At 44.9% G+C, this 21622-nt stretch overlaps 2 protein-coding genes across 8 annotated transcripts in view; one reads left to right on the forward strand and one right to left on the reverse strand.

The window, feature by feature from the left end:
* CABP1 (calcium binding protein 1) overlaps positions 1-19019 on the forward strand; it is a 36692-nt gene extending 17673 nt beyond the window's left edge. The window contains exons 2-8 of one of the 4 annotated variants that reach the window (XM_077308796.1): positions 1084-1347; positions 8945-9121; positions 11875-11905; positions 14002-14145; positions 16415-16524; positions 17152-17299; positions 18415-19019. In XM_077308796.1, the coding sequence (XP_077164911.1) occupies positions 1303-1347; positions 8945-9121; positions 11875-11905; positions 14002-14145; positions 16415-16524; positions 17152-17299; positions 18415-18440 (681 nt within the window). In that variant the 5' untranslated portion in view covers positions 1084-1302 and the 3' untranslated portion in view covers positions 18441-19019. The remainder of the gene's footprint in view (positions 1-1083; positions 1348-8944; positions 9122-11874; positions 11906-14001; positions 14146-16414; positions 16525-17151; positions 17300-18414) is intronic. The other 3 variants (XM_077308794.1, XM_077308797.1, XM_077308795.1) reach the window with 3 other exon arrangements.
* On the reverse strand, positions 4031-21596 carry LOC143823012 (uncharacterized). 4 transcript variants are annotated; one of them, XM_077308801.1, is made up of 2 exons: positions 20895-21596; positions 4031-4192 (listed from the first exon to the last, which is right to left on the reverse strand). In XM_077308801.1, the coding sequence occupies exons 1-2, from the start codon at positions 21185-21187 to the stop codon at positions 4114-4116; spliced, it is 372 nt and encodes a 123-aa protein (XP_077164916.1). In that variant the 5' UTR covers positions 21188-21596; the 3' UTR covers positions 4031-4113. The 4 variants fall into 4 exon arrangements, 1 of the variants encoding a protein (XP_077164916.1); XR_013226357.1 differs by lacking the exon at positions 4031-4192 and adding an exon at positions 19703-20124 and having other exon boundaries at positions 20895-21460; XR_013226356.1 differs by lacking the exon at positions 4031-4192 and adding an exon at positions 19703-20760 and having other exon boundaries at positions 20895-21460.
* Between the last annotated feature and the right edge of the window lie 26 nt (positions 21597-21622).

Below are 21622 nucleotides of genomic sequence, written 5' to 3' on the forward strand. Positions count from 1 at the left end.
ATGGGCCAGAGCCCCCAGAAAGTATAGTGCTTAGTTTGTAAACAAGGGAGAGTAGAAAACCATTCCCTAAACGCCGAAGTTGAGTTGACTGTCTTTCACACAATAATGGAGAAACTGAATCCAAGTCAATCTACGTATTCTTCAGATAGCAGTAGAGGTGTTGTTTTCAGATACTGAAGGAAGTGTGAAGTAAACTGCCATTTTATAGACAAAAGCTGCCATCTCATTAATAGAAGGTAAGGCTGTCTTTAATGTATTCTCTTTCTCACTCACTCAGAACAACTCAGTAAACCCAGAAGCTTAAGGACATGAACCCTTAACTTTTATCTTTAGCAATTAAAGCAGGGGTAGTCAAACTGTGGCCCTATAGATGTCCATGGACCACAATCCCCATGAGCCCCTGCCAGCAAATGCTGGCAGGGGCTCATGGGAATTGTAGTCCATGGACATCTGGAGGACCGCAGTTTGACTACCCCTGAATTAAAGTTTTAAACCCAATATTTAAACCAGTCAGAATTTCAGGGCACAGGATAGTATCCTAATTTCTCTGTACCTTGAACAATTAGACATAAAAGCTGGGAAGGGTTCTCACTAGCCATCATATTCTCTGCTGTATATAGGCTGAGGAAGGGAAGAGCCAGGAAGCAACTTTGCACTGTTTTAAAACCAGATGTGAACTCTAGTCTGGTACGGGATCAATAAACTCGGTCCCTCTTCTAGTCCTGCAGCTGTTTCCTAAGTGGATTGCTTTCCATCCAGCTGGCCTCTTTGGTAATCAAAGCACTCCACATTTCAGGAGATTGAGAACTGAAATTATTTCAGGGGTGAAGCGAGCCCAAAATAGCAGGATTTCCTAGGCCTGCTTACGAACAGTCACTTCTTGCGGTACCTCTCTGCTCTTCGTTTTCCTTGCCTTGGCTGCCTTCAGAAAGTCAAAGCAGTCCCCTGCATATTGAGAGTGGTGGGAGGGAACTGAACTTTAATCTGATGTAGATTATACACCCACCTCCCTCTCTGTCCTTTCTCTGTCCCTCCCTCTCTGTTTCTCTCCCCTCCTTCCCCTTCCTGCTTCATCTCTTCAAGAAAGTGAACATAAAGTTTAAAAAAACCAAAACAAAACAGAGAGAGAGAGAAAGAGAAAGCTCTCTGAAGAGGGAAGCCTCACCAGTAGTAGCCAGTTCTTATTTGGATTTGACTGGTGCTGCCTGTGTCTCGCTTTGCTCCTAAAGACTGCCTTTAATGGAATCAATTACCCAGTTTCCTTTATAACCGAGTCTACTGGCAAGGCAGCTTCAACATATTATGGGCAACTGTGTGAAGTCTCCACTGAGAAACCTCTCAAAAAAGGTATGTTCCCTGCCTGGACGTGTGTTATACATGTCTTGAGCCAGCATCTTTTGGGATCGGTGATGATGTTGGGGAAGAGACAGATTGGTGGGAGGAAGGCGAAGATACCGCAACCAAACTCCCTATGTGAGTCTTTTTTTTTTTTTTTTTGGTAAGGCTGGCCTCACAAAGGTCCACTATACCAAAAAAAAAAAAAAAGAGGGGAAAAAAGAAATCAGGGACGATAACACCTGCATGCATGCAGACATGGCTCTTTTCCATGTGCAATTTTGTGTTGATGTGTAGGGCTGTATAGTTGGGTGCATGTGTTTACAATAGGTGGGGCTAGATCCCTTGCGAATTTCTCCCATGGGAGCTCCATTGAAATGAAATGCATCATGATACAGATCCGTTTCATTTCAGTGCCCCATAGAAATCCTGTTAGACTTTGGCCTCTGTTGTTTACTATGAAGATGTCAGTGCTCCCTTTTGTAAAAATAAATAAATACAGGTGCACACATTTCGTACAAAAGTACCCATTTGTCTACGGATGTCAGCGCAGACTTGATTTTGTGCAGGGATATGTGCATGTATGTCAGTGTTACAGAGGAGGATGTAAGAGAGCATGTCAGTTTGGGCTTCAGTGGAGCTGGAGGCACATTGTGTGGGTTTTTAACTACTGTTGTGAGCTGCCCTGAGACTGTTTGGAGAGGGGTGGCATATATATAAATTAGAACATGTTCACAACAAGGAGGCATTTGACCAATACCATTTATATGTGCTTATTTATGAGGATAATTGCCCTTAGTAAGTTGTGCTGTTTGCAACACACTTGTGCACCCTGTTCCCTTCATTTTGACAGAGTAGTGTCATGATCTGCCATCACTGTTTGGACAGGTATAAAGTATGGCAATCATGCCGGTGACCTAACCTCTCCAATGCTCTTGCGTGCTTTAAGGTACGATCTCTCTTTCTTCCCTTGCTCTTTGCTCCCCCTTTTGCAGTTTCCGTTTCTTCTGCCATACTATTCCTGGGAGATGCACATCAGCATGCAAAGCATTTGTGTGCTGATCTTCATTTGTTGTGTCAGATCTCTTTGTAGGAAGGCAACTGTCTCTTCCTGTGAAAATGTTTCAGCAGGCCTGGGTCTTGCGCAGACTAGAGAGTGGCTTCTTCCACACATTCCTTTTCATCCTCCAGCCTCTCACTTTAACATGATTTGCTGATTTTAAAAACACTCACAATAAATAATTAAATATTTGATTTTGGCACCAAGTTAAACTTTCTTCAATGTGCCAAAATCGGATCTTGAGCGGTTAATATTGAGCTGGCTGCTACGGCTTCCAAGATGCAGTGTTTTTAGGACTGCTGGATGGGTTTTAGCTGGATTGATGGCTTTAATTGCCTTCCAGGATCTTCTTGTATTCACCAGTGTCTTTTGTTCAAAATGCAACAAATACAGCCAATCAATACAAGCAGCACTGTGCCAACACACGAAAGCACTAATTCTGAGACAGGATGTACGATGGTGTGAATGGAGATGTGCCTCGGAGGCAGCGACAGCCTCTGAGGTGCCTTCAAACACAATCAGGTGCAGGCCTCATGCTGGGAGACCAGAAACCTTTGTCTGCCATAAGAGGGATTCTGAGTAATGCTGGGTGCAAGCATTCTTTGAAACACAAGCACATGGTCATAGGAGTGAATGTATGCTAGCATGCTTATCTGTATGTACATAGTGATTGCAATATGTACTGTGATGTCGGCATATAAACTGGTACACGTGCGTATGTGGTGCCACCATACATGGATGCATTCCTCAGTATGGACATGTGTTTGTCGATGGGACACCTACTTGTTGTCACTTGTGCTTGCACAGGGAATGTCCATTTGGGAAGACCTATATATGCCTGAACAGAGATGTTCGGTGAGAATATATTAGCCTATGTGCTGAGAATGGTTTGTGAATGCAATAGTTATGTGTGTGTGTGTGTGTGATTGTTTATACAGGGGCACTAGCCCGGTAATGGGGATGCTACAAATTTTGAGAAACAACTCTGGAAAAACATGTTAATGATACAGCTGGTAAGATTAATTCCCTTGGAGAAAAGCTGAAAAGGAAGAAACTCGGAGGAAATTTTGCCTCTCATTCAAGGAGAAAGTGGTATTATGCAGTGGCAGACTGAGCTGTTTATTGTCCCTTTGGGGAGTCCAGCACTGCCAGAGGTTCAAAACAGGGGAGAGAGAATAGAACAGCAGCTGTGAGGCTTGTCTGCTTGTGACATGTGAGAAAATAGTGCAGGCCTCTTCTCTGAGCTAGTCCTAACAAGGACAAGTTATAAAATCTACCCCAGCATTGCTGTAAAAGAGAGAAGGAAGGGATTTGCACTCTACAAGCTCCCCATCTGATTTCTGGAGAATGAAACCAGGCTGCTGGTCAATAGAAAGAAAGAGCAAAGATGCCACATATGACATTTTTAGGAGCATAGCTAAGCTGGCTGAAGCTTACTCTCTAAAATGTCAAGTGTGAATGCAGTAAACACATCCTCCTGGTACAAGTACACTTTGCCAGGGAATCGAGATTGGATGCAGGACCTTGTTGAGTGGGCACTTAATGTGTGAAACAACATATAATAGTCTCTAAAACAGCCAATCAGCAAGGGAGCTTTCTTTCCTTTCTGAACCACATTAACCCCATTCCAGCACAGACTTTTAAAATGATGTTATTTTCATTCTAAACACATTAAGAGCAGAGAGACTGCAAAAGATGACAGTAGAGCTCTGGGCGCTTTACATTATGCAGTCGGTCTTAGGGCAAGTACAGTCCGTTTGGTGCTTTTCATATCTGATGACTTGCACAACTTTGATGCTGTAAGAAATAAAATGAGAGTTCTGAGATAAGACTGGTAGGGGGAGAACATGAGCACCACATGTTATTTGCCCCAGAAGGATATATCCAAAGAGCAACTGGTGCTCAAGCGCACCTTCCTGCATAGAAGACATTTTAATACACTATTGGGGCACAATGTGCCCCCAGTGCCAGTGCAACAGCTCCAAGATAAATTAGGTAGGAGACAACACATATACAAAAAGGCTTAGCTGTCCCTCTTACATTTTATACCAGCCCCAGAATGTGGCTTTGGGAGAATCTATCAACCCACTGAGCTCACAGAGGAGAATCCTAGAGACTATTGCCCCTCACTTTTTGAAAGCCCCACATGTGGGAAGCAAATTGCCTCACCTCAGAACCAGTTCAAGGCGTTTTGCTGTGCTGAGCAGCCACATTTCAGGATAACAATTCCATTTGCAGTGACATAATCAGTTGTCAGAGCCTCTTGTGGTGCAGAGTGGTAAGGCAGCAGTCATGCAGTCTGAAAGCTCTGCCCATGAGGCTGGGAGTTCAATCCCAGCAGCCGGCTCAAGGTTGACTCAGCCTTCCATCCTTCCGAGGTCGGTAAAATGAGTACCCAGCTTGCTGGGGGGTAAACGGTAATGACTGGGGAAGGCACTGGCAAACCACCCCGTACTGAGTCTGCCATGAAAACGCTAGAGGGCGTCACCCCAAGGGTCAGACATGACCCGGTGCTTGCACAGGGGATACCTTTACCTTTACCTAATCAGTTGTGTCTTATACAACATTGCAAGGGATCCTGTACCACCTCTCTTGTGTTTCCCAAAACACGGGCCCATTCCTCTCCTTCACAAATATTGCATTATATACTGCCTGATTTTTTTTTTAAATCACAATAGGCTACAGGTAGCACCCTCTTCCCCATTTGTTCATAAAGAGGCCAGAGACCAAGAAATAGCTCCTTTTCTATGCACGATCCAAAAGCTGCATTTTCAGCTTATTTGCAACATTAAAATGATGCATTTTCAGCCTATTTGCAGCATGTTTGGCTTTTAAACCATTTTAATATGGATTTCTGAATGCCACAAGGAATAAGAAAGAGAAAACATTCCTACTAGTGAGCAGTGACTTGTTTTGTTAATGTGAGCTATTTTGCTCTTCCTTCAGTATCTCAGAAACAGGCATGTGTACTAAAGTTTGGGTTTATATGCACATTTATTTAATAATCAGTGGAAGAACAGATGGTTATCCAAAACAAGGACTGGGAAGCTGACAGTCCTAGTGTTCAAGCAGCTGGCAGTTATTGGACTTCGCAGTAGTTTTCCAGGCCCAGTCCTTGGCAGACTGCTTTTCAGAGAACTAAAGGTGATATGAAAGAGGGGACTGCTGATCTCACTGTTGCCCCTGACTAAATAGCTCTGGCAGGTATGGTTGCTGTGATCATGGAGTGAAACATATGAGATGTGAAGTCTCTCAAATAATCTGAAACTCCTTTGAAAACCACTTTCTATAGAAGAATTTATTTTTTCCCCTGGTATGCGTGGAAAGGATCTTCCCATCAGTTGTATGCTGGCACGTGGGGTCTCGAGGGCTCTGTTATTCCTAGGTCTTTCCCTCCTGGTGTGCTTTTTGCCCACAATCATGGCCTTGATGCTATTCTTGCCCCATTAATGCCAATAGCATCTTAACTGCTGCAGATTGCCTGAGGACTGTGTTCACAGAAAAGCCAACTGCTATCAGGTTCAATGTGTGTCATGCAATGAACCTATGACACATTTGGCTAAGGAACACAGTTGCGCATGCTAATCCCGCCCTCTGTGTGCATGTCCTCGTCCAGGTCAAAAGAAACTTGCATTGCTCAGCCAGAGTGCTCATTTTTTGGAGGACAGTGTCCAAAGTAGACAGATGCGCTTTGAGGAAAATGAGCCGCTGGCAAGGACTTCTTTTGTCTCTTGTGAAAGCAATTACAGGATTGTGAATGTTTACTGCGTAAAATCCAAAGGTCCTACTGAGCATCGCTGGCTTTTTATAGCTGCATGGGAATGTTAGGATGAAGCGTTTCTGACAGAGCCTCTACCATGCATTGCTATATAAGGCCAGCTGGCTCTCCAGTGGGGCCTGGAGCTTCCATTATTGGATTCCATCCTGGGAGCCCCTGAGTACTGGAAGGCACAGACTACACAAAGAATGACACCCTATAGAACCTAGTGCTATGAATGCTAAGATGATGGGGGAATTACCATCCAAGAGTCAGGAACGGCTGGGGAACCAAGCAGATTAGTTCTGCAATTAACAAAAAAAACCTAAGGCCTCCTACGTTTTTTGGTAGCCATGAACCATATAGTGGAACTCCACCAGCTCCCTCTCACTGTTCATTTTGTTACATCTTTGAAAATTTGCTTTTACAAAAGAAGCACTTGACAAAACCTTTTGCCATTTGATCGCTGGAAATGCTTTTCATACACCACAGGAATGTCGGAGACATTGACAGGCATTGCTGTCATTGTTTCAAGCCTGCCTTCACAACATTAAGGGCGAGAAACTTGCCTTCATTCTATTTGTACTAGTTTTGTCCCATATAGAGGCCATCTCCTATATTTTAGATTTGTCACTTGAGACTCATGGCCCTGAGAGGGCACAGCTGGAACTGGGATGCAGATGGAGACAGGCTGTGTGAAGGAGATAAAAGGTCTCTCATGGGGTCTTCTAAAGACCCTTTGAAAGAGTGTGCATGAATGTCTGATGTTCTGCTTTTCTGCATCAGAAGTCTCACCTCCCATCTGCCTTCCACGTTATGTAAAAAAAAAACCCTGTACCTTCTGAAGGGAAATAAAAAATTCAGCAGAAACAGCAACAAAGAAATTCTCAAATTCTGAATAGTTTGCATTTCTTTCTTTCTGCAAACCACAAGGGAGGACAGGAATACTGCAGATTATGGAGTCCTCAATTCCTCGGTCCAGTGGCTGATTCACATATTACAGAGTATATAGGTTGGGTGTGGGGTCTTCACCTGTGTTACAGACAAGCGAGAGCTATGGGTTCCCCTCAATTCCTGCACAAGCAGTGCCTGACTCAGGTAAGTACCATGGTGTGCATGGCCCTGGCTTCCCATGCCATGTATGTAACCTGAAACAGCCCCAGTATATGCATGGGAAGGCTATTTGGACTGCTGGGGAAAGTCACAGAACATGTTTCAGATTTGGAAAAGTGTGTGGAAAAGAAGCCCCTCCTCCATGTGACCATGGTCTTGATCTAAATCAGGCACTGCGCATGTGGAAATTAGGTAGAACCTGTAACCTGACTGTGGCTTGGAGGGGGGATCCCAGTCCTAACCTGTGCCCTCTGTACTCTTGCAACACCATCTCCAGTTTCAGAGACCCAAACTACAGAAAACATGTGGCTACCAACAGCCTGCTTTTCTGCAAAGATTCAGTAAAAGAAGGCATTGCCATGCCATTACAGTGTTTGGAGTTTTCATGCACCAGCAGCAGCAGCTGCAGTGAAATGCTGCCAGGAAGCTCTGAGTGTCCTGATGTCATCATGCCATGCAAAGTCTTCTGTGACATTTTGCAGTGAAGGAGGTGGCGGCATAGATCAGAGATGCAGTCAGCAGTAATCTCACATTGCTCAAAACTTAGTTTGGCCTGAGATTTCAAGCCAATTCCAAATTTGTCTGCAAATTTATCTTCACTGCCATGAGGACTAGGAAGCTGGTGCATATTTTTTGTTGTAAACGGCAGCCAAAATTCTTAGGCCAAATTCCATGTCCATTTCTGTCCTTGATATGTAAATTCCTGCATGCAGTATCTGTAAATGTGTGAAGTACTGTGATCTCTAATAGGTAGATGCTGAATCAGTATTTCTTGAATGTACAGACCGCTCAAAGCGGAAGCCCCTAGAGATGGTTCGGTCATCAGCCTCCTCCTGAACGCACAAAGAGCTACACCTGTGCCTTGCAGCCTAGGCATGAATCCTCCATTGTTTAGGGGCTGGCAGTAGAAAAGATCAGAGAATTTCTTTCCTGTCTGCCATCCTTTTTTTTTCTTTCCTATTCCATAGAGACTTGTGCAGTGCTAAGAAAATTTTTGATATTATTTCAAAGGAAAAAACCCTCCAGGCAGGCTAGGCTTTCATCACCTGTTGAACATGAACTCTGTTCAAAGCTGTAACAAACTGAAGGGGTGGGGGCATAACAAAAGACAGAAGGGATGCAAGGCTTATTGGGGTGAAGACAGACGTATATTTTAAGTGTTGTAGAATTGGTCGGAATGCACCTTTGCTGTCCTATGAATGCATGTACATGATTCTGTCCTAAAACAATTGTGGGTTTGCGGAGTGGTGAGGACAATTTTGCAAGTTGCCAGAATGTTGAGAAGAGGAGCCAGGGGGTGATGAGCACCAACTGGCTGCCACCCATGACATCATCATCTTCTTCTTCCATGCCCTCAGCCCTGGAGCAGTTTTGTAACACTAAGATGGATATCCTATTAAACTTTAAAAAAGCAGACAGCCTGCCTGAAGCTCGCAAGGGAAAAGACATGCTGTAGAGCTCACCTACCATTTCCTCTCAGCAAAATATGAAGGTGTGAAGGCATGTTGTGAAGCTGGGCTAATAGTGCGAGTGAAGGACCTAAGGTGGCTTTTAAGAATGCGTCTGTCTTCACCCTCAGTCTAGCTCCTCTGCTCGTTTAAATCACAGCAAGACTGGGAGAAATAGGGAGGTAACTTCCTCTATTGTATCGTTTACTTGCTACCGATTTGGCCAAGAAGATCCACCATGAGGAGAAGACATGCTATAAGGCTGTCCAGACGAGCGAGGAGGGGTCGTCGGGCTGCGAGTACCAGGGCCCACTCATGGTGCTGGCCCAGAACTGCGCCGTGATGCACAACCTCCTGGGGCCAGCATGCATCTTCCTGAGGAAGGGCTTCGCGGAAAACAGGCAGCCAGTACGTAAGTTGCACCCTGATGGGCAACACGCAGAGCCCAAAGGGTGTGGGGTGCACCACTCAAACACAAACATGTCACCCTGTGTCTCAGAGATCCTGAACACATGAAGCTGCCTTACATTGAATCAGAACATTGGTCAATCAAGGTCAGCACTGTCTACTCAGACTGGCAGCAGCTCCTCAGGGCCTGACAGACGCCTTTTGCGACAATTACTATCTGACCCCTGTAAGTGGAGATTCTGGGGGTTGAACCTGGGACTTTCTGCATGCTAAGCAGGTGCTCTGCCACTCAGCCGTGCCCACTCCATCCTGCCTCCCAAATGGAAATCAAGGATCCGATAGGCCTCTTGCTTATGTACGAATACTCACATGTAAATTCAAATAGAGATATCGACACCAAGCTAGAGTGTGTGACGGATGTATCATGTTGCTATAATAGGCAGGTGAGACAAGCACCTAGGGAAGGTGAATTGGGAAGCGTGTTCAGGGTAGGAGATTCACTTAATCCTCTGGTGCAATTCCTCAGAACGTTCCTTTGTACCGGGCTCACTGAAATGGATGGGACTTCTGCTGTGCAACAAATCCTTTGCTAGCCTTAAGGATACCTAAAATCAGCCTGCCTGAAGCAGCCACTTCATGCTGCTTCTTAGAGGGGCCAGCTCTAGAGTTGAGGTTCTGTTCTTGATTAGGCACATGCAATTGTGTCTCCAAATCAGCCTTGATTTGGGCATGAATCAGCCAAATCCAGCGTTTGCTGGCAGGGGCTCATGGGAATTGTAGTCTATGAACATCTAGAGGACCACAGATTGACTACCCCTGCTGTAAAGGGTAAAAGAAAGGGAGGAAGTTCCCCTTTTAGCCTTTACCAGCTCAGGATTAGAGGTTAAGATACAGGCATCAAACTTGCAGTGTAGCTGCAGGAGCCTCACCTCAAAAGATCGCCCAAGTGAAAAAAAGATTCTACCAGGTGCCCCCATCCATCCTCCATTATTTGCTTTGGTGAGAACAGACCAGATAATCTCTTTTTCCCCTCATCATAAGAAATAATGTAGATTGGTGCTCCTAGAACTGGACCCCTTTGTCTAATGCTTTTGCAGCCTGGGGGTTCTTTTGAGGAGAGGCTCCTGCAGCTAAACTCCAAGTTTGGTGTCACAATAACCCCCAGAGCCCAGAAAAGATGGAAAGGGGAAAATTCCTCATAGACTTGAATGGCACCACTGAAACTATACTCGGTGACATGGTCCAAATCAAAAACAGTCCAAATCCTTGGTGAACTTTGGAGAAAGCCAAGCAAACCACTGCTGTCAATCCTGCCCCACAACTGCGGATGCCAATATAAAGGCATGGACTTCCTCAGGACCTGATTCAAAATATTGTTTCTGTATGGCTTTAACAAAAACAAAAGAAACAGGAAGTCATATTTTTTAAAATTACCAGCATAGCAAAGAGTGGGACCAAAGGATGAGTGTCTGCCCAATGCCCAACCTGGCACAGAGATAATGGTTCTAAACACGAAGGGGATCTCTGCTTTCAGATAGGCTTCCACTGCAGGCATAAGCCAACTCATTTGCCTTGGTTCAAAACACTCCTTGGAGCAGTTACAGTAATTTAGACAGTAAAGCAATCTCTGGATAATTAGCTACATAAGCTCTGGAAAAAGCAGAAACCCTTTCTGGAAACCTGTGGTGGAAATGAAGCAGTCTTAGGAGACAAGGAAGTCAAGGAGAAAGGCTGGAAATTGGGAATTTTAAACGTTTTCAATTGCCTAGCAGCCAAGAAGGGAGTTACATAAGGGATTGGGAGGCGGGGTACTAACTAGGAAGCGGTGCATTTCCATACTCTTCTCGCTGTAGCCTCTGGAGTTTTCTGTGCTCTTCATAATTGGATACTACCCACACATCAGTCCTTTGAAACCCAAATGGATGGTTTGGGGTATTTCCTAACTACAGTCAATCTTTCTCTTCTTCCTGTCCCCAGATTCTCCTGTTATTGCCCAGAGTTGCCTTTCTGTCTTTGAGCATGACTTGAGTCCAGTAGGACCTTAAAGACCAACAATATTTCCAGGGTATAAGCTGTCGAGAGTCAAAGCTCCTTTAGTCAGAAAGCTTATACATTGGAGATCTTGTTGGTCTTCAAGGTGCTACTAGAGTTTTGCTCCTCTACTTCAGACAGAGCAATGCAAATACCCCCCTGAAACTTTCTGCCTTTGCCATCTGATGCTGATGGTGGGTCCAGCCCAGGACAGAGGAGCCATCTGCCTTACCTTTGGTGAGCCCAGGGCTCTTTTGATCTTATCTGGCACGAGGCACCACTATTAAGGGTGCCAGTTTGCTGGGTATGGTAGGCAAGGGCAGTTTATAGCTCAATAGAGACCTATGAGAAGCAATGTAAGCATTGAAAATGCTCAGAAATGCCATCACCTTAGATGCTACCAGTTTTTGTTCCTAGAATAAAAAATATAAAAAGTGTAAGTCCATTCAGTGCCGTGACACTTCTTTGGAGCAAAGATCATGGTGAACTTGTAGGACACCTGAAACTGAGACTTGGTGCAATGACACTGCAGTGGGACAAGCTTCAAAGCAACCAGACAGCCCCACGCTGGGTGTCAGTGTCTTGCCAGGGGGTGTAATGAACATACCTTTCTTTTCTGTTTCTTCTTGGTACTCTGCTAACCCCAACCACGCACAAAAGGTATTATCCTGAAACCACTTTCGTTTGAAAAAGATGGCTGTAACTGTGTTCTTTCCTTTCAGGACAGAGAGCTGCGTCCAGAAGAAATAGAAGGTAAGCATTTCTCACATCCTTGACAACAGATTTGCTGTAGTGGTCCAGTGGATAAGATCACTGCAGCCATCTTACTTGTAAGTGCCATTTTGCATGTTACAGGATAGCAAACTGGGCTGATGGATGTACTCTGAAGCTTTTTTAGAGGTCCTTTTGACCTGTTGGGGAAGCCTACATGTTTTCCAAGGAACATGTGTGTTTTCCTCAACAGTCCCACTGGACTGTTTTCAATTGGGAAAGTGGCACAGGAGGGAAGGCTAATGGGTCAATGGAGGAACAAGCTGACAGTACAGGCTATTAAGTGGTGGTGGCTCCCTTGACGGACCTAGGCTAAGGCAATTGTGCCCAACCATGTCAGCTTCTGATGCCAGTTGCACATTCCAGATCCACCAACTGAAGCAGCCACTGAACATACACCTCCCAGAAGCATTCCTTTGAGTCAGTGAAACGTAGAAAGGACTTGAATGGTTGGCATGATCGCTCCCGGAGGTCCTCTTCCTTCTCATAAAGCCTATTCAACTCCTTGGTTTACTGAGCAGCTTAAAGTGATGAAAGAAGTTAGAAGACAACTAGAGAAAGAAGTTGGCAGACAGTAGAGAGAAACTTCTGACAAATAGTATTCAAGAGAGGCCAGAGTGTGTATTTCTATCCTCTCTACAGTGGTAACAATGACAAAACAGCAACACTCCTCTGTTACTAAGGAGGCATCTTAATTTGCCCATTGATGGTGTCAAATGAGATAACTTTACAGTTTACTGTGACTCATATGCAAGGTACTTCGTGGATAAAATTGCTTGTATCCACTGTAATTTGGACACCACAACTTCAGCAGGTTGGTGCTGGATTATTGCTGGAGCTCAGCCTATTACCAATTGGGGCTTGACCTTTACCCATATTGGCTTATACCAGATTGCTAGCGACGAACAGTCAGTGGATCCAGGGGGGATCTTCCTCTGGACGTAAGTTATTTCAATAACTATTGCCAGATGTTGCAGGGAAACATTTGAAGATAACGTCCTATCCCTGAAGTGAAAATGCAACTTCGGGATGTTTGGGATAAGATAGCTTACTTAGATCTACTTCAACCCAGTTTCCAAATTGGATTTGGAACTGAAACTGCCTTCATTGCCTTGTATATCAATGCTCTCCTTAGAGAGACAAGGAGTGTATCTTTGTTGATAATCTTGGACTTCTCAGTAGTTTATCGGTGGCACTGAACTGGTAGGCAAGCTGAGTATTAGACACAACATGCTTCAGTTGTTCTGGTCCTATCAAGCTGACTGTTATCAGGATGTGGTGCTAAGGGACACTGGATTCCTAGTGCTTGGGCTGTCTTAGCATATCCTATTAGAGCTGTTGCTGCAGATTTTCAGACATTTTCAAAATGTCCCCAAAAGCAACCTTACATATAGTATATTACAGCAATGAAGGCCTGGTGTGCATAGAGTATGGATAGTTTCAGCCAACTCATTATTATCCATGGAAGGTGAAGACACTCTGAGTCACAGGTACCACTTGAACATTCAAAGATGAGAACTTGCTCCTTAAAGGGAATGCTAACCAATCCAGTACTGGCAGTAGTCACTGTCTTGATCCAGGCCCGCAACAGAATTGAACTTCAGTATATTCACTCTCATTCAGCCCTGCTTCTTCCTCTGGTATAACAAGTTTTGCAGGTTTTCATATTATTATTATTTTTTAATTACAAAATCTCATTGAACAAGGGTGGTAGAGGGATAAAAGAGGGAAGGGTGTTCACCCGGGAAAATAAACAGAATCTACTTTCTGCTCTCTTCAAAATACTCCAGCCTGAGAATCAACTCGCCTAAGGAGGTCATTGTTTTCAAGCTTGCATTTTTATTCCCCTGTACTGTCTTGGCTTTCCTGAAGAGCAGCTTACAGCACTTAGACCTGTTGACATAGCCTGATTCCTTAGTTGTCATTTCAGTGCCAGAGATCCAGGGCAGGACCCTATCTTCTGCCCATCCAGTGTACCTGTTTAACTTTCCCTCATGGGGAAAGTGGGATCAAGCCTGGAATGGTTTCAGTTTCACTCTGCCTCCTTCACTGCTTCCCCACCCCCCTTATCCCCACAGAGCTGAGGGAAGCATTCAAGGAGTTTGACAAAGACAAGGATGGCTACATCAACTGCCGGGACTTGGGAAACTGTATGCGGACTATGGGTTACATGCCTACTGAAATGGAGCTTATAGAACTGTCCCAACAGATCAACATGAATTGTGAGTACATGCTGTCTAAGCGGATCCTGCCTCCCTTCCTCCCTCTCTCTGAAGCTTTTGACCCTTTCTAGCCAAATATAGTCCCTTTCCCCCTTTCTCCTGTCATTTTTGCCCATCAATGCCTGCACTTGCCCAGATATACAGCCCAGTTTTACCTAAGGTGGACTTTCTATGCTGAGTCTGCACAATGATCAAGTGCAGGATGACCCTAATGCCTTGTGCTCTGTCATTCCAAACTGAATTATTGTGATTTATATCATGATTGACCTTCCCCATTTGACCTGCTTTAGCAAGCTCTTCTTGCCAGTCAGCCTCTCTGTTCAGTGTTCTGGTTTGCCTGAGGCCAGGGTCTCTCTGGGTTTATGGCTGAACACATTGGTTGGCAGCTTGAAGATGTGTGATCTGACGTTCTTCCTTGGTTGTGGGGAAGGAAAAGCTTCAGTGTGCAGTTGATCATCTATTCCAGTTATCTCACTAGTACTAAACTGTGAGAGGTATGAATCAGGATGTGGCTGGATTCAAAGGAGGGGGGAGAAGGCGGAATTCTGGCAACTGCTAGTAGTTGGGGCTGGGTGAGAAAATTGGAATTAGTGTGCAGTTCTTGGAGCCGTACTGCTGTCCTCTTCTTGGGTATGTGATTGAAGAGGAAGGGTATTTGCTGATCTGTAGCTGTCAATAACATGGCAAGAGAAAAACTGAGATTCTGCCCTTATACTTTGTGTCCAGTGAAATGAGTCAACTGTGTAAGACAGCAGGGAATGAAATTGCAACCCAGTTTCTGATTTCCTTCCTCCTTCTGCTATTTTCTTCTATTTCCAAATGTACCCTTCAAGCCCAATACTCACTTTTGCTCTGATTTTTGTTATTCAGATGAGCTAGAACGTTCAAGCTACCTACTTATCTAGATATACATCACATTATATGCATGCATACATAAATACAGACAGCAATCAGTCCCAGTACTTTCACTTTCTTCCCTGATAACACAAAAGCTGCAATTAGTTCTGAAGACAAATCAACAGAAAAAAAGGGCTGAGGCTGTTCAATCAGTTCTTTACAATGAGCAGTTACTCTAGGATGAGACTTGCATTTATGGGAAAGTTCCTGATCTGTTTTTCCACAGATGCAATTATGCTACACAGAATCACAGCTGCAGGAAGAAATATTTTCCAACTTTTGCTCTTCCAGAATGACAACTGAGATCCTGACTACAGAAATCAGGGCTCAGGAGGAAATGGCAGCTCTGGAGAGTGGACTCTTTGGTATATCAGAGAATCCTAGGAGAAATGGAAGTCCTGAAGTTGGCTGCTTTGGGGGTCCACATCCTTTCCCCTCCTGCGTTAATGCACTTGGCCACAACTAGGGAACCAGCCACTTCCATTGCTCCCCCTCCCAAGGATGAGTGAGTTCTAACTTCCGTGTTCAGAAGAACAAAACATTGACACTAAAGTCTACAAAAACATGGTATTCATAGTCAAATATCATAGGCTATAGGAATATTCATTAACAGTAATTGCAAATTAACATTTACACAATTTTAACTCTCAAAGCAATATCTGAATATGCTTATAATTTTTATTGGCTGCATACCTTTTTTCTTTTAGACTCTATAAAGTTAATTCAATCCAACATTCTCAGCATGCCAGTAAGATTATGTGGATTATTTCAAAATCTGTTGCATACTCAGTAGCTCAGCAAAGAGAAACAGAAGCCCCAGAACAGCCTTTTTCAGCCTTTTGACCATGGAGGAGTCCCTGAAATAATTTTTCAGGCTTTGAGGAGTCCCGGAAATGATGTCATGACTCCCTGTCAGCCCCCCCCCCTCCCATGACATATCATGGGAAGTGACATCACCACCAGTGTTAACAGGCAGGTTTGAGAAGGACTGGGTGGGGGGAGGACAGGAGGCAATTTAAGACAGGTGTGCATGCTCCGCACCCTTCCAGGTACAGAAACCGCAATATAAATTGTTTTCCTTTTGTTTGCAGCATTCTCAAGTAGGCAAGAAGTGGGGATGAAGCTTGTATTAACCATTAGAATGGCAAAAATGTACTAAGTGGTTAGCTGGGCACGAATTAAGGATCACTTTGGCACATGCCAGTCTGCAGTGATTCATTCACTCTTTGCTCTCAACAAACCAGTTTGCTTGTATAAACTGGTTTGTTACATGGGAAGAATATGCTTAAATACTGATGTTCAGCTGGTTTGAAAGCTTTAAAAGCAGAAGTGCTTTTTAATGCTGCTTAATTTTTTGTCTTGATGTCTCTAGTGGGTGGCCATGTAGATTTTGATGATTTTGTGGAACTGATGGGACCAAAGCTTCTGGCAGAGACAGCAGACATGATTGGGGTCAAGGAATTACGAGATGCTTTCAGAGAGGTGAGAACCAGGCTATGGAACTTCCTTCTGTGAGTTACTTGTGTATAAGATTCACAGAGGCTAGGTCTGTCAGCCATGAAAGCTGAATTTAACTAATGCATGCAGAGGCCATATACATGGTGGAAGAATAACAGGGGAAGGCTTTCATGCCCTGTTTGTAGGTTTCCTAGAAATATCCCTGGCCACTTCCAGATTTGGGTGCTGGGCTAATTTGGTTAAGTTCAATCCCAGCAGCCGGCTCAAGGTTGACTCAGCCTTCCATCCTTCCAAGGTCGGTAAAATGAGTACCCAGCTTGCTGGGGGGTAAATGGTAATGACTGGGGAAGCACTGGCAAACCACCCCGTATTGAATCTGCCAGGAAAACGCTAGAGGGCGTCACCCCAAGGGTCAGGCATGACCCGGTGCTTGCACAGGGGATACCTTTACCTTTATAATTAAGTAGCACTGCTTCTACATCCAGGGTATGCCACCAAACTTGAAGAAGCAGACTGACTTAGCATACATGAATTTTACCTCTTAAAGTATCATGAATATATCAAGAAATGTGACTTTGGGATTTGTGAGCAAAATAGGTGCCCCCTGCTTTTCCCTTAACTTTCCCCTTTTTTGGGGGGGGGGAGGCACAGTTTGACACCAATGGCGATGGAGAGATCAGCACCACTGAACTACGAGAAGCTATGAAGAAACTGCTTGGACAACAGGTGGGGCATCGGGACATAGAAGATATAATACGGGACGTAGACCTGAATGGAGATGGGCGAGTGGATTTTGAAGGTGAGAGAAAACAGTTGCCAGTGGGGCAGGGAGTTGGATTAGTAGGGCTGGACTGGGCTTTACTGCTGTCTCCTGCATTCTGTCAGATTGTGTGTCCTGCAGACTCTTCTTCCTTATGCTGATCAGCCTGTCTTTCGTTCACATTTTCTACTTTTGAGGCTACTAATCTCCATCCATATTTGACGTTGCTCAGTAGCTTCTGGCGCTCAAACTAAGGGCTATAGTCTACTTCAATGCTATTTTCACACAGATTACATCTGAGGCAGCTGCTAAAATTTAGTACCATTATGACATCAGTTTTCTAGTAGATGATCCTGATGTCATCCTCCCCACATACATATCAATTCCTCTTTCTCCTTAAGCTTACAATTCATAATCTGATTTCCAGCATTACAGAATCAATTGCCCTATTTCCTTCTCTCCAAAATCCTTCTGTTTTGCTCCCCATTATCTGTTCTGTTGCCAGATTGTGTTTTTACCTTTGTAATATTACAAAAATATATTCCTTCCTTGATCCTTGATGTTCCTTTGGTTCAGATTCTGATCATCTCTCACATTGATTATTGTTGTTTTAACCACCTTGAGTTTGTGGACATGATTTTAGGTATGAATATTTAAAATCAATAAATTGTAAAAACGTGTGACCTCCCTTGCCTGTCCATGGCCACAATCATTCACATCTGTCATCATCATTGGTCTGACAAATAGCCTTTCTTTAAAACTCTCGAATGGTTTCCTGTCTCCTCCTAGACCCAGCACAAACTCCTCATAATTACCCTCAAAGCCTTCCACTGACATCCATCCTTTCAGCTGTCTGCCCTCATATCTTTCCCTAGGAGGAAGTTATAGGTAATTGGGGAGGGCTGTGACATATCTCTGCTCTAGTTGTTGGTATCGTGGTAGGACAAGTCTTACTATCAGGTCCCATTCTGTGAGAATTCACCCTGGTATCATAGAAAGACTGAATGAGCAAGGATATACAAGAAAGGACTTTGTTACTTGCTAAGGTGGGATGCCATTTTAGCCAGTTGGAATGTATATGATTTCTCATTCTCTTATTGGGGTGGGATGAGCTTGCTGACTCTTCCTTCTCTATTCCTCCTTGTTATTTACAGAGTTTGTCAGGATGATGTCCCGCTGAAGAGTGTTTGGAGGCTGAAAATTAAGCAGTATCTGAGGGCAGAAAAGGGCCTGAATGGAGCATCTAGCCCCAGCATTCCTATGCAAAGATTGACACGCCAGCTGCACGTGAGTCAGTGCAATACAATGACCTGCCTCTCCAACCCAAAGTGGCCCTGATGCTCCTTCACCCTTCCACACTGTGAAAAGACTTGCAATCTGCTAAAACTGGAACCACTGCTCAGAGAAGCTAGCCGTGGGAAAGCTGCACTCTGGGAGCAGTGCCGCAGCATTTGCAACTTGATGAGACCTCCTTCCCTGCTCTTACTCTCCCATCAACCGCTGCAAAGCAAGAGGAGAGGTTTTTCCCGGAACTGGTGGCTTACAGTGAGGCCAACCGGGGACTGGTGCCTGTCATAGACTGTGCTCTGCGCCTGTTTTTCCTTGGTGAACTGAGTCTGTGTGCTGCCTCCATGTGTGTGCGTATAATGTTATTTATGCCTCCTTGGAATGTTTATGTGTCTCCCATGGGTATGTTAGTAAGAGAAAAGACATATATGTTTTTGGAGAGATCAGATAAATATAAAAATATATGAAAGTTTGTACAGTTATCATGCTTCTGTGTAAGGCGGAGGGAAGAGAGGCAAAATGGATGCTGATGGGTAGATCATCTCCCATTTTATAAGGACCCAAAGGCTATCTGGAGTTGAGGAAGCTGGATGTTGTTGTGTCTTATTTCTAAGACAATATTATTGTTTGGCACACTTGAGGCCAGTGGCCACCCGTTTAGTGGTAGCCTGAGGGCAGAGAGGGCTCAAAAAGGTATCATGCATATCTGAAATACTGAATGGATCTAAACAGAAGCAAAACTACCATGGATTACCTATATATTTGCCTCAATAGGGTAAAAATTCTTGGGGCTAATTCTGATTGAAATGTTTCCACCATCATCATCCTGACATTTCTAATTGAAATATGATCCTCCTTTCCAAGAACTCCCAGCATGAGGCCTGATTTAAGCCTCATTCCCTATATACATAAGTGCTGTCAAGTCACAACCAAATTATAGCAATCCCAGAAAGAGTCTTTCAAGGTAAGTGAGAAGCAGATACAGCCTTCATTGGTAGTCTCCCATCCAAATACAGGATATACCATGTCATTTTCCCTGCTTCCTTCTCTCAGGTAAACACATATTAGATTGAGGGGTGGCTACTTGGCCTTTTGGAGAAACTCACATGTCCCCATGAAAATGACACAAGGGAAAGCTGAAGCGTGTTGCTTAAAGAGTGAAACATTTTTCTCTGTAGTCTGGAGTTTATTATAATTCTGGAATAACTTCAGCCCCACCTTGAGACAGTACAAGAGACACATCAGCTTCTGGGTGAAGAAAGCATGTGGCAAGTCAGAGGAGAATTGTGACACACCTTTTATGATATTTATTTAGTTTTTTTTTAAGTGCACCAAGCCTTTATTTAACAGGAAAATGGACATAAATGGGATAAGTCACCACACATGCCGGGTCTGATATGTGTTCCCACTACTGTACATAGAAAGCAATATGTGAATCAGTAGTACGAGGCATTTGTGCATAGAACAAGTTCTGCCTTGTTTCTGTAATCATCCCTTCCTTGATGTTTGTGCCATGTCCACATTGCTCAGAAATGGAAGTTGCTGAAGGGCTTGGCATTGTAGACAGAAAAGGAAGACTATGATCCAGTCCAGAGAGTTGGGGGAAAGCAGATAAAAATACCATGTTTCTGAGACCAGATGAAAAAGCATATCAGAGGCTATCAACCTTCAAGTGGTTCTAACTTCCTAGGCCTTACATGGTCTGTCCCGTATATCTGAGTGATCACCTTTCCCAATATGCCCCCAGAACACGACAATCTTCAAATGCCAACATGTTGGTGGTCCCTGTCCTGAAAGAAGTGTACCTAGCCTCAATTAGCGCCAGGGCCTTCTCAACCTTGGCTCCAACTTGGTGGAAGCAGTTGCCAGCCAAGCTCTAAGCATCGCCTGGATTACTTCACGGCCTGTAAAAACGCCCCTATTCCACCAGGCATATGGGTGAGGTCAGAACAGTCAACAAATTCATATGCATTTTCCTCCACAACATCCAACCACTAAATACATTGGAGAAAAGGGAGAATTTATTATTTTATTGTATTTCAAACTGGATTTCAATAGGTTCTGTACTGCCCCAGGCCTGTTCGCAGGGAGGGATAGTTGTAATTGCAATCATCAATTTAATGTAAATGAGAAATGGGCGTTGTGCGGCGTCTCTGCACTTCATGCGGTCGCGATGCTGGAGGGGGGCTTAAGACGCATTCTATCTCCCCAATCTCCGCCACGGGCGACCCTACAAAGTGTTCGCAAAACTGTGGGGGAAAGAAGGGTGCCTTCCTCCCGAGAGGCTCGCAGCAGCCTCCAGCAAGGCGCACTGGCGGCGAGTATGTGTGTGGGGAACGTTACTCACCTGCCCTTTTTATGTCGAAATATAATGATAATAACTATGAGGGAAGTCCATCGCGTCTGTTCTGGCGCTCTGAGAGTTACCTTGCGGCGGGGGATGTCGTGAGCCTCGTCAGAGGCTGGGGCGGCCTGCAGGAGGGAGACGGACTCCGAGGTCGAAGCCAGAATCAGCCCAAGTTCCCCCTTCCCGCTCTCGGGAGCTAGCTCCGCCCCTCCTTCCGGGACACCTTCCGTTACCTCGACAACCGCCAGACCTCCAACGGCTCGGGAACCGACTTCCGGCCACCACTCACCCATACTGCGCCGCGCTCACTAGCTGCGCTGGAGTTTTCTGATTGGGCAATCAGTCACGGGCCCTACCAACACGGGTCAGAAAGGGGGGGGAGGGGGGAAAAGCGGACGGGGCTACTTCCGTCCCATGCAAACAGCTGACGGGGTGGGGGAGTAACCCTTCCCTGATCGGCGGCAATAGGAACGCCGAGCCAACACAAGCCACTCCAGATAGACGATATAATAAAAGCCGAATTCCTCCCGTCACCGTCAAATACGGATGGCATCTCCTCAAGAAGTGGGATATGCCAGCCGCTCTAACGTAAAGAGAAAGGCGGGAAGCGTGTGCAGAGTTGGGGGGGAGTTGAAAACCCCGCCCAGTTCAAGTGGGTCGTTCCGCTGCCTTGGAGCTCGCCGGCCGCGCTGTCGCCCAGCAAACCGCTGGCTCGCGCTTTGCGCTCT

This window comes from Paroedura picta, chromosome 13 (genome assembly GCF_049243985.1).
Source record: "Paroedura picta isolate Pp20150507F chromosome 13, Ppicta_v3.0, whole genome shotgun sequence".
NCBI lineage: Eukaryota > Metazoa > Chordata > Lepidosauria > Squamata > Gekkonidae > Paroedura > Paroedura picta.

Bases quoted from the DNA above. Each gene is read 5' to 3' on its own strand.
- LOC143823012 (XM_077308801.1), bottom strand. From the start codon at position 21,187: ATGGGTGAGTGGTGGCCGGAAGTCGGTTCCCGAGCCGTTGGAGGTCTG. The intron at 4,193-20,894 runs GTGAGTAACGTT...TATTTCTTACAG, and splicing joins TTTCGACATAAAAAGGGCAG to CATCAAAGTTGTGCAAGTCA.